This window comes from Tenrec ecaudatus, chromosome 6 (genome assembly GCF_050624435.1).
Source record: "Tenrec ecaudatus isolate mTenEca1 chromosome 6, mTenEca1.hap1, whole genome shotgun sequence".
Lineage (NCBI taxonomy): Eukaryota > Metazoa > Chordata > Mammalia > Afrosoricida > Tenrecidae > Tenrec > Tenrec ecaudatus.
Genome location: NC_134535.1, coordinates 19644446 through 19656854, shown reverse-complemented (window position 1 = coordinate 19656854; position 12409 = coordinate 19644446). Strand labels below are relative to the sequence as shown.

Genomic DNA, 12409 nt, shown 5'->3' with positions numbered 1-12409 from the left:
TGGCTCGACCAGAGCATGTACACTGGTACTGATCAGAGCTTAAAACACAGGGAATCCAGGGCAGATAAACCCCTCAGGACCAATAATGGGAGTAGTGATACCATGAGGGTAGGGGGGAGGTGGAGGGAGCAAAGGGGAACTGATCACAACGATCAACATATAAACCCCCCTCTTCCCCAGGGAGACCAACAACAGAAACAGGGGTGAGGGGAGATAGCAGTTGGTGTAAGCTATGAAAATTACATTTTATAAATTATCAAGGACTCACTAGGGAGGGAGAAAAAATGAGGAGCAGATATCAAGGGCTCAAGTAGAAAGAAAATGTTTTGAAAAAGATGGCAAAAAAAAGAGATGATGGCAACATGTATGAATGTGCTTGACACAATGGATATATGGATTGTCATAAGAGCCCCCGATAAAATGACTTTTATAAAATGTATCTTGAGTATAGGGTATACATATTTTGTTTGTCTAACAAAATAAATGTGTGTATATATATATATGTATATATATATATAAAGCAAGCACGTATTTTCTTTTAGATGTGTTTTCCCCTCAATGACTGTCCCCATATAAATAAGCCATTTTCTTTCATACATTAATTCCAGGGCCTCTGTCTCGTTTTCTTGAAGATGCCGTCTTACTTCTTTCACGTATGGGTATCATTTAATCAATGCCCATGACTTGGTGTTTGAGAAGTTTCCTATTTTTTTCATACAAGGAATACCCTTTGCGACTGAATGAAATACATCACCTCCCTAGTTGGCTCAAGTTACACAACTTCCGCTTCCAGGTCTCCCTGACTTGTTTTTAAAATGACAACCTAGAGGCGTCCTGGGTGTCAGCAATCAGCATTGGACAGGAACCCTCTGGCTGGGGCGGCATCACCCGCGAGCGGCAGCAGGGGGCGCAGTCCTCCGGCGCCGCCTCGGTCACATCCGGGTTCCCCCGCAGAATCGGGCCCGGAGCAGGCGGAACCTTTCCGTCGCGCTCCCGAGGAGCCTGCGCGGCGGGACGGTTTGGGGCCGTGCGCAGCGCTCTCCCCGTGCGCTGCCGCTTGCCGGGAGCAGCGAAGGCGGTCTCGCGGGCTCGGTCTGCCGCGTCCTGCGTCGTGAGCGGAGGGAGCAGGATGGACGTGCTAGCGGAGGAGTTTGGGAACCTGACGCCGGAGCAGCTGGCGACCCCGATCCAGACGGTGGAGGTGAGGGCCGGCCCGGCGGGGAGCGGAAGGGGCCGGGACGCGGACTGAGGAGGCGTAGCCCCAGAGCTGCCGCCGCGGGAGGCGGGAAGGTGGGGGCGGGGGCCGAGCGGGCGGCTTCTGCGCATGCGTGGGGTCCACGTGGCTTGTCTTTTTCTGTGCGGAGCCCCGTGCTGCGGAGGAAGGGCCGGCCCGTCCACTGCCCCTGGGGCAGGGGGGCCGGTGGTGGCCCTCAGATCCGGCCCTGCCGGGATATTCCTGAGTCTGCCGGGCTTGGTCCTGCCCCCGCCGGGGGGGCGCATCACATCCTCGGCCTCAGACTAGGACCCAGAGCCCCAGGGGACCGAGACCCCGTAGTTTCTTTCCGTAGCTCGCAGTGGGGAAATCCCCCCTTCTCTGACGCTCAGCCAAGGGCCTCACCTTGGGGTCACGCTGCCGAGGTGTTTTAAGCGCCTTGAAAGTGAATGGACACGCCTGTGTGTTTTGTCTGCTTTCCGAAGTCCACGGTCACTCCCGTGCACTAGCCGCGGAGTGAAGTTTCTATTGTTTCTCTTGCTCATCCTCTCGTCTTTAAATGGGAAAATGCCTATTATGTCTGGTTGGTATGCGATGTGAAAGTGGAGCAAGGAGATGGCGAGATTTCAGGGAGACAGTACCTGACATTTTGTAGACCAGATCATCTGATGTACTTGAACCGAATAAAGTCGTCCAAAAGAAGAGGAGGGGGGGGCGAGGGGAGATAGGTTGGGAACCTTATTTTGCAGGTCTTCGTTAGATAGAAGGAGCGTGAGCTTCACTTTCCCACGCAGAGCCACCCAGTAGGACAGGAGAAGTGCTCCTGTGGGTTTCCTAGATTGCAACTCTATCGGAGTAGAAAGCCCCATCTTTCTGCCAGTCGTGACTGGTGGTTTTGAACAGCTGACCCCATGGTTAGCAGCTCAAGGAATAATCCACCAGGACTCTTCTTTTTCCAATCGTAGGCACAATGAGGTGCAATCTGAGGGTTTAAGCAGGAGAGTGATGCGATAAGTGGATCTGTTGGATTATATTCATAAAAACCTCCACGAAGTCAAATTATAATCAGTCAAATTCATTCTCAGAGTACCTGGGCCCCTCTGCTGATCATAAGGCGTCCACTCTGTTGAGGAGCCCTTGTGGCCTAGTGGTTACCAGTTGTGCTGCGATCCCCAAGATCAGCGGTTCCATACCACCAGCAGCTCTGAGGGAGAGCGATGGGTTTTCTGCAATTAGTCTTGCAAACACAGGGCAGTCTGAAACTGCCCTATAAGGTTCTATGAGTCAGTATCGACGCTGTAGCAGTGAGTTCTTTTTTGGCTTGACCACCAGCCACTTACCTTCAGTTTGTATCAAGAGCTGGTAATATTGAGTACTAAGACCTGCTTGCTATAAAATGGGGGTCCAATGAAAAAGAGGGAGACCTGCAAGGGGATGGCAGTGAGGAGAAGAAAATGATTCTCCTAGATGATGGTAGATGGCTTTGTTGATTGTGACCAGTGTAGCTGCTCTTCCCTCCCTCTCTCTCTCTCATTCTATTTTCCATTGGCATGCTTTTATATTTTTAAGCATCTTATTGTGATTTGGGTGAAACTTTATAGATCACAATATTTCCCCATTGAACAGTTTATAAATCCCTCCCTCTCCCCCCCTCCCCCCCAATGTAAGAGCACTCTTTCCACTTCCTCTCTGGGTTCCTCATTCCCATTCATCCTTCTTTCCTGCCACTTCCTGGCTTTCGTTTTTTTTGGGGGGGAAAGACTACCCTTTCAGTCTCCCGCGGTTGATTGATCTGAGGCACCCCTTCCTCCTGATGATACTGTTCACTCTATAGACCTGCCTGTGGTTTGGCAGCAACTCTGAGGATGGATGGGACAGGACTGCAGTGTTTCGTGCTGTTGCACTTGGGGTGGCTGTGAGTCATAACTGGCTCCACAGAACCTAACAACCTGATCCAGAGAACCTGAGCCGAAGTCTTGCCATCCTTACTTTTAAAGAGCATTCAGTTGTTTCCTCCAAGACACTCTGCCTTCTGGCTTTCCACTCTACTTTCAATATTCTTTATCAACACCAAAATTCAAACATATCAACAGTGCTGTGGTCTTCATTAGTCATTGCCCAACGTTCACGTGTATATGACATGATTGGCTCACCTTTGCTTTTAGCACTTTAAAGAAATCTTGTGAAACAGAAGTGCCCAATGAGTGGTTGCTGTTATAGTTGGATTGTGTATTCAATAGTGTTTACCATTGTTACCTTTTAGTCTTCTTGAGACATAGTCAGTTAATATGGCTCTTCTAGCTATAGTTCATTATGTGATGTATTGTGGTGGTTAGGTGCAATCAACTCAGCTTTGACCCATGACGACCTTATGCGCAACAGAACAAAACACTGCCTGGTCCTGTGCTACCCACCCTCACAGTTGCTCACATGATTGCGTTATTGTTGTAGTCACAGTATCAACTCATCTTCTTGAGGGCCTTCCTCCTTTTTGCTGCCCCTCTACTTTACCCAACACACTGTCCTTCTCCAGGGACTGGTCTCTCCTGGTAACATGGCCAAAGGATGCAGGATGAAACCTTGAGCTCCTTGCCTCTAAGGAGCACTCTGGTGGTGTAGGGGTTACTCGTTGTGCTGTGTTCCTCATGGTTGGCAGTTTGAAACCACCAGCAGCTTCTGGGCTTTCTACTCCTGTGAACAGTAGTCTCAGAAACCCATAGGAGGTTGCTACGAGTCATCATGGACTCGATGGCAGTAAGAGTGAGAAGGAGCGCTCTGACAATACTTCTTCCAAGACAGATCGCTTTGTTCTTTTCTATCGCACTGTAAGCATTCATTCCCAGCACCACACAAGCCACCACAGTAGGACAAACTGACAGACAGGTGGTGGCATTACTGTCTGGGTAAGCGGATAGATCATCATGGCCTTGATAGATACATCTCTAGTGGCTAATGATTGTGGGCATTTCTTCATGTATTTGTTGGCCAACTAAATGTCTTTGCTGAAGTGTCAGTTCGTGGCCTCTGCTCATTTTTGATTGGGTTGTCTTTTGGTTATTGAGGTGTTTAAGTTTTTTATAAATTTCAGAGATTAATACCTTGTCATATATGTCTTTGCCAGACAATTTTCCCAGTTCTCTTTTTACTTTTGGGCAAGGCTTTTGGTGAGCCTATGTGTTTACTTTTTTGGAAGTCCTATTTATGTAGCTAATCTAGTGTTTGTACATTTCAGTTATGTTTGGTATTGTCTTTGTGACATTTTGGGGCCGCAGCATTGTCCTTATTTTTATTACATGAGCTTTACAGTTGTAGGTTTTATGAGTCTTTGTGTTGCTGTGAAGTACAAGTACTGTTTCATTTTTCTACAATTGCACATCCAGTTTTACTAGCAATGTTTGTTCAAAGATCTCTTCCCCATCCGATGGACCTTGGCTCTCACACCTGTCCAGGTGGTGGTGGTGGTTAGGTGCCTTTCAGTTATTTTCAATTCGTAGCAACCCTGTGCACAACAGAAAGAAGCACTGCTTGGCCCTTCCTTGTCTTCACAATTGTCTGAGCCCATTGCTGCAGCCATTGTGTCAGTCCATCTCTTTACGGGTCTTCCTTTACTTTGCAAGCATCGGGCCCCCTTTCAGGGACTGGCCTCATTTGACCGCCTGTCTAAAGACGAAGTTGCACCATTTGCTCTTCTAGAGAGCATTCTGGGTGTCTTTCCTCCAAGGAAAATTTGTTTGTTCTTATGGCCTTCCATAGTATTTTCCATATTCTTTGCCAGCACCATAATTTCAATGCATCTTTTTTTTGGGGGGGGGGTGGTTCCTTATTTGCTGTCCAGTTTTCACATGCATATGAGGTGATTGGAAACACCGTGGCTTGGGTCAGGCTCACCTTAGTGTTCACAGTGACACTTTGTTCTTCAACAGTATAACTAGGTCTTGGGCAGTAGATCTGCTCAATGCACTTTACTGGTTTGATTCCTTGGCTGCTGCTTTGGTGAATGTTGATTGTAGATTCAAGCCAAATGAAATCCTGGACAACTTCAGTCTTCTCCCCATTAATCGTGATGTTGTTTATTGGTCCCGGTGTAAGGATCGTGGCTTTGCTTTTCCTCAAGTTGTAGCCCTTACTGATGGCTGTTTTTTTTTTTTTTTAAATTTTCATCAGCAGGGCTTCAAGACTTCCTCATTTTCAGCAACAAGATTGTAGCATCTGCATATTGCAGGTTGTTAACAAGCCTTTCGTCCAATCTTTTTCATATTGCTCAGCTTCTTGGATTATTTGCTCCGCATGTAGATTGAACAGGCATGGTGAAAAAATACAACTCCGATGCACCCCTTTCCTAATTGTCAACCTCTATTCCATTGTCCTGTTGGAATGGCTGCCTCTGGGTCTGTGTATGATTCTGTGATCACAGTGAAGTGATCTGAATTTCCATTCTTTGAAATGCTGTCCATAGCTTGTTATGATCCACACAAAGAACTTTGCAGAGTTAATAAAATACAAGTAAACTTCTTTCTAGTATTTTCTGCTTTTAGCTAAGATCCAGCTGATGTCAGCAATGAAATGTTTCCCTTGTTCTATTACTTCTTCTGAATCCAGCTTGAATTACTGGTAGTACTTGTCTGTGTACTGCTGTAACTATTTTTGAATTGCCCTCAGTAAAATTTCCCTTTCATATGCTATTCAAGATATGGATTTGTAATTCCCTCATTATATTAGGTTGCCTTGCTGTTGGCTGGGCACAGATAGGAGTCGTTTCCAGTTGACTGGCCAGTTTGCTATCTTCCAGCTCTCTTAGCATAGATGAGTGCGTGCTTCCCATGCTTCATCAGCTGTGGAAATATTTCAATTGGTACTCTGTCAATTCTTGTAGGGGTATTTTTCACTCATGCCTCCAGTACAGCTTTGGCTTCTTCCTTCAGAATGACTGATTCCTGATCCTTTGCTACCTCTTGATGGTGACCCTGGATATTCCTTCCACCTTATTTTGGTGGTTCATGTGTCATTCAGTAGGAGCACCCTGGTGGTCTAATGGTTACGAGTTGGATTATGAATTTCAAGGTATGCAGTTTGAAATTATCAGGTGTTCTGAGTTAGAAAGATGGGCCTGTCTACTCCTATGAAGAATTGTAGTCAGAAACCCACAGGGGCAGTTCTACCCTTTCCTATAGGGTCTCCATGAGTCAAAATGGATTCAGTGGCAGAGTTTGGCTTGGTATCATTCAGTATTTTGACCATAGGATCGATCCATCAATACTGTAACTTGAGACTTGAGTTTTACTTCAGCTCTTTCTGCTTGAGGTATATTAAACATGTTCTTCCATGTATGTTTTTTTTTCTTTTGTCATGCTGCTCTTTGAAATTTTCTGTTCTGCTCTTTGACTTCATTTCTTTTTACTTTAGCTACTCTGTGTTCAGGAGCAAATTTCACAGGAGAAAGACAAGGCTTTCTACTCTTGTAAAGATTTATGGTCTTAGAAACCCAGAGGGGAAGTTCTGCCCTGTCCTATAGAGTCACTGTCTGAACAGCAGTGAGACAGTGAGAATCGGGTGGGGGTAGGGGGTGTCGAAGAGGGGAAGAGCCTATTGCAGACCCCTTTTTTTTCAGACTTGAATTTTATTTTATTTTATGTACAAATAGTTGGCATTGTTTCTTCTTTTGGATGGCGGTGTTGGATTGTCCATCCAAAGATAACAGTCCAGCTTGATGAAGCCGATGCCCTTCGCGTACTGACGGAAACACTGACGGCACATATTGAGGCCGTACTTCCAGATCAGACCGTGCCGGTTTGAGCACACGCGGCAAGAACGGGAACCCTGGCCGAATTTTCGCGGGTGGCTCCAGTAGAGCTGCTGGTGACCCATCTTGTTTCCAGGCTCTCTCCAAGGCAAAAGGAACGAAGCAGCGCGCGCATGCGCTCTTCTAGTCGCGGGGCTGCAGACCCTTTTGACATCTACTTTGATCTCTTTATTTTTAATGACCTTTTGCGTTCTTTATGTATAATCATCTTGCAACTTGTCAAGTGTTCAGATATTAGCATTTAATGAGTCAAATCTGTTCTTAATGTGTTCTCTAAATTCAGGTGTGATATATTCAGGGTCTCATGGACTTATTTTAATATTCTTCAGTTTCAGCCTGAACTAATGAACTAATGTGGCCTATTCCATAGTTGGGCCCTGATCTCATTTTGGTGTGCCGAGTTTCTCTTTCGTCTCTTCCCACAGATTTGCTTGATCTTATTGTATATTCCATCTGATCAGGCCTGCATGTAGAGTCGCTGTTAATGTTTTTGAAGTAACATATTTGCAGTGAATAAATCTCTGGTTGAAAAATTCTGTCATGCAGCCTCTAGCTTTGTTTCTCACCAAGACCATGTTTTCCAACTGCTTTTCCTTCCTTGTTGCCAACTTCCGCAGGCAAGTTAGGTTTTCAGTGCCTTCACTGAGTATCTGATCAAGGTCAGAGTAAAGATGTTGGTAAGCTTCAGTAGCTTTAGTGGTTGGGGTGTAAATTTGAATAATAGTTACACTAACTGGATTCTTTGTAGGTGTATGAATATCATCCTATCACAGACAGTATTGTTCTTCAAGATCTTGATATTTTTAAAAATATGCCATTTCTCTTGAATTTTTCATTTCCAGCATATGTCTGTTTTTATATGTATGATTGTTCAAATCAGAATGTCCAATACCAATTCATTTCAGCTCATTAATGCCCAGGATATTGATAGTTAGGCTTTCTGTTTCATTGTTGATGACTTCTAATTGACCTAGATTCATACTCTGTACATTCCATCTTCTGACTGATCCCTCAGAAATCCATAGCGTCTTCATTCTTCTCCCTAGTCTGTACTTCAGCAGAGCTTCTTCATGGACTACCCTGTATTTGAAGTTCTGGTGGTGTAGCTCCAACGTCACAGCAGCATGCAAGCCCCCACAGAATGACAAACTGCCCACAGGGGGACGGTTTCCTTCTGGGTTCTCGACCTCTTACTTTGTTCTTTTTCTTCACTAATGCTGTACTTACCTGACCCCTTTCCATTTCCCTACGGAGCTGGTGACTAGGTTTCTGCCCTGCTGTAGAAGCTGTTGGAATTTGGATCTGGATTGCCCTGTATCTGTAGATCATTTCGGAGAGTGTTGGCATTCTCCCAGTGTTACACTTTCCTGCCCACGAGCATGGTAGGTTACCTCTATGTAGCTCTCTTGCTTTCTTGCAGCTGTGTCTTGCAGTTTATTTCTTTGTTGTATAGCTGTTTAACATTCTTAGTTCAACTTGTTCCTAAGTATTTTATCATTTGAGTTTCTATTAATTGATACTGTATTTCTGGTTTCCCTTTTGATGTTTTCTCAGCTGGTATGGAGCAGTGTTTCCCAAAGTGGGCGATACTGCTCCAGGAGTGCCCTGGAACATTCCGGGGTGGGGTGGGCTGGGGGTGGGGGCTGCAAAAGCTCCATACCTACACTTTATCCTGGACTGTGGGCTATAGAATGAAAGCTTTTAATTCCAAGGGGGAAGCTCAGTAAGTTTTTTTTTTCTTAAAAGGGGGTGAAAAGCCAAATAAGTTTGTGAATTTATGGTGTAGAGCAGCACTTCTCAACCTGTGGGTCGCGACCCCGTTGAGGGTCAAACAACCCTTTCACAAGGGTAGCCCAATTCATAACAGTAGCACAATTATAAATATGGAGTAGCAATGAACATACTTTTATGGTTGGAGGGTCACCACAACACGAGGAACTGTATTAAAGGGTCGCAGAATTAGGAAGATTGAGAACCATTGGTGTAGAGGGTGGTTTTTATATGTTGATCTTACATCCTACTATTATGCCAAATTCTTCTGTTAGTTCTGGTAACTTACTTGTGGAATCTTTGGGATTTGTTATGCGCAATCTCATTTCATCTGCAAGCAGGTATAGTTTTACATCTTTCTTAACCCATGTGAGTGCCCGTTATTTCTCTTTCTGGACTCAAAGCTCAAGGTAGACTTTCCCATAGTCTGCTGAGTATGGGCAGTGATCAAGGGCTTGCTTGTCTGGTTCCCAAGCTTTCATTCTCTCTCTGGTGGAGAACTATGTCGGTGGTTGGTTTTGAATAAAGCCCTTCTTAAGTTGGGAGATTTCTCTTCATTTCTATTTTGATGAGAAAGTGTTTTGATCAGGAATGTATGGTGAACTATATCAAATGCCTTTTCTTTGTCGATAGCAAGATGTAATTCTTTTATTTATACATAGATTGATTTTCTAATGTTGCGCCATCATTGTGTACACTCAGCGAGTCACTTGTCTTGCTGTGTTATTTTTCCCGTATGCTGTTGAGTTTTACTGGCTAGAGTTTTGTTGTGAATTTGGGTGTCTGGATTCATGAGGGGCAGCTTCCTTTCCTTGCGTTACCTTTGCCTGGCTTTGGTGTCAGGGTTACGCTGGCTCTTTAGGGTGACTTGGCTTCTCTCTGGGTGGCAGGGTTCCCAGTGAAACTTGCCCATCTTTGCTGGAGCAGCTTTTCTGGTAGGCGGGGCAGATTCCTGGTTACAGTGGGGTAAGGAGGAGTGGGATTCCAGGAACACAGAAGCTAAGTTGAGACTCTTTTCTGGGTGATATTAAAACCAATGAATGGGAGGGTCAACACAGTGGGTCATTTCTGAGCAGCCCTGTAGTGATCCCTGGTGACACTCATTGAGATAGGAGCTCCCAGCAGGTGCTGAGGCTTCTGCCGTCTCCTCAGCCTGATAAACCTGACGTACTCAGGAGCTGTCAGCAGAATAGCAAAGTGCGCCATGCATGTGCTTGGGATCTCGATCCCTCCCCTCCAGAGAAGATGATATTCGACTGAAGTAATTTGGGATCTCGGAGATTGAATTATACTCTTCTTTAGACCTTTGGGGCACACACACATACACACACACACACACACACACACTTTAGACAATTTTCTGTTGTTTCCAACTATAACAGTGGTTTTAATTTGAAATGTATCCTTTGTCTCACTTTGTTTTCTGGCTGTGAGAAAGCACGCAATGGCCTCTGGGAATATTGTGGCCGCTGCTACCAAGCTCTGATCGTCTTCTTTTGATTCACAGGAAAAGTGGAGGCTGCTTCCGGCATTTCTAAAGGTAATCGTTTTTACACTTAATATTTGGATTTTTTTTTCAGTGTATAAAAGGACAAAAGTAAGCCTTTTAAAAAATATTGTATCACCAGCTGACATGTTTTAGAACGATGTACTTTAGAAATATGAGGACACACAAGGCAAAATCCCTGTGGAGAAAGTGCTGTGATGGGGGCCAGGAGGAGCAGCATCCCATAAATTGAGCTAGGACATAGTGCACACTGGAGCATGATGCCATCTATATACAAACAAACCCAGGTGCCACGACAGAGAGGGTCTTCTGATCCTCAGACAGGATCACATCTTTTGGGGGGGGGGGGTGTAGAAGCTCTGCGCAGTGTGGGGTGTAGTCTGTAGGCCCGTTTTGCTGGAATGGCTGGTGACTCGTCAGAGAACTGTCGCATATAAGGTTGGCACAGGACTTAATGTCGACTAAAGCGCTTCTGCTAAACAAATGGGAGGCAGCCCTTTCCTTGAACACCAGCAGGGAATTGCACATTTGATGGCTATTAAACAAACAAACTCTGCCATTGAGTTGATTCCGATGTTCGTTATAGGGCAGAGTTGAAATGGCCTTGTCGGTTTCCAAGACAGTAACTTTAAAAGGGTAGAAATTCTCCTCCAGACTACCTGGTGGCTGTGAACCGCTGACGCTGGTGATTAGTAGGCCAGTGCGTAACTACTACACCACCAGGGCTCCTTGTCATGTAGGTCACTATGAGTCGGCATCAACTCGATGACAATGAATTTTGAGAATTTAGTGTGCACACAAAGTACCCAGTGGGGTCACCTGACTTAGGAACATTGTTTTTTGCCAAAACTGCAAGGGATAGTTTTTGACTTTTTAAATACAGTAGGGAGAAGCTTTACTAAATAAAAGTGGTAGATTTTTTTTTGTTTTGAGTAATTCCAAAACGGTTTTCTAATTTGATTTTCAAAAACATTGGTGGTCATCCATGGTATATGATCTACTCTTTCATTACTGACTGTTGTTTTTCTTTATATCTGTTTAGGTGAAAGGTCTTGTGAAACAGCATATAGATTCATTTAACTATTTCATTAATGTAGAGGTAAGCATCGAATCTTAACCAGAAACGAGGTAAGAAATGAAAGCCTGTATTGTATCTTTCCTAATGTGCTTTGTTCTGTCTCCTTTCCCACTGCAGATAAAGAAGATCATGAAAGCAAACGAGAAGGTTACAAGTGATGCTGACCCAATGTGGTATTTAAAGTAAGCAGTCACCTCTTAGTCTAATACAGGGGTCCTCAAACTGCGGCCCGCAGAGGACATTTATTTATCAGAGATGCCGGGTGTTTTTGCCCATTGTTTTTTTACTTCAAAATAAGATAAGTGCAGTGTGCATAGGAATTTGTTCATAGGTTATTTTTTTTTTTAAACTATAGTCCGGCCCTCCAACAGGTCTGAGGGACAGTGAACTGGCCTCCTGTTTAAAAAGTTTGAGCACCCCTGAACGTCTTAATAGAGTTAACTACCTACACCTTTCTAAAGTAATCCCTTTGTAAAGTCTTTTTAATAGGATGGAGGGGCTTCACAAAGTTTGTGGAAAATGGAATGAAATTATGGCATTTTCTCATGACTTTTGAAAGCCCTCTGATATAATTATACGGTGTTGAAATTAATGTGGCATCTATAAATTGAACGTAAAGGATCCCTGGTGGCACAGGGGTTCAGCACTTGGCTGCTCAACACGAGGGCCGAGGTCTGAGCGCACTGGCTGCTCCGTGGGAGTCTGCTCCCGTAGATTCCATCCTGGGAAACCCCATCCTGCAAGGTGGCTGTGAGTCAGAATTGACGGGAGCCCAGTGGCTAAGCTCATGAAGTAAAGTTTCATGGTTGAGAAGTTATTGAAGCAGTAAGATTTGACTGTTTTTTAAGCCTTTTGATTTTGAATAACGACAACAGGAAAATAGTAAAAGGAATACAGTGTGTATACATCCTTTACCCAGCTGCTAGTATTAGTGTCTTACACAACTGTAGTTCAGTGAGCAGAGCCAGAACTTCCCACTGGCACAATCCGATGAGCTAAGTTATAGGCCTTGCTCGCGGTGTTTCATCCATGCCTGTTTCT

General features: G+C 44.7%; 2 protein-coding genes across 2 annotated transcripts in view; one reads left to right on the top strand and one right to left on the bottom strand.

The window, feature by feature from the left end:
* The first annotated feature begins 1000 nt into the window (after window positions 1-1000).
* POLR3B (RNA polymerase III subunit B) overlaps window positions 1001-12409 on the top strand; it is a 131351-nt gene continuing 119942 nt past the window's right edge. The window contains exons 1-4 of the mRNA XM_075551041.1: window positions 1001-1201; window positions 10291-10323; window positions 11333-11389; window positions 11486-11550. Coding sequence (XP_075407156.1) covers window positions 1130-1201; window positions 10291-10323; window positions 11333-11389; window positions 11486-11550 — 227 coding nt within the window. The 5' untranslated portion in view covers window positions 1001-1129. The remainder of the gene's footprint in view (window positions 1202-10290; window positions 10324-11332; window positions 11390-11485; window positions 11551-12409) is intronic.
* Window positions 6827-7141, bottom strand: LOC142450736 (small ribosomal subunit protein uS14-like). The gene has a single exon (XM_075552703.1). It carries the CDS (start codon window positions 7076-7078, stop codon window positions 6836-6838), a length of 243 nt encoding a protein of 80 aa, XP_075408818.1. The 5' UTR covers window positions 7079-7141; the 3' UTR covers window positions 6827-6835.

Excerpts from the sequence above, each read along its gene's own strand:
- LOC142450736 (XM_075552703.1), bottom strand. The coding sequence starts at position 7,078 with ATGGGTCACCAGCAGCTCTACTGGAGCCACCCGCGAAAATTCGGCCAG.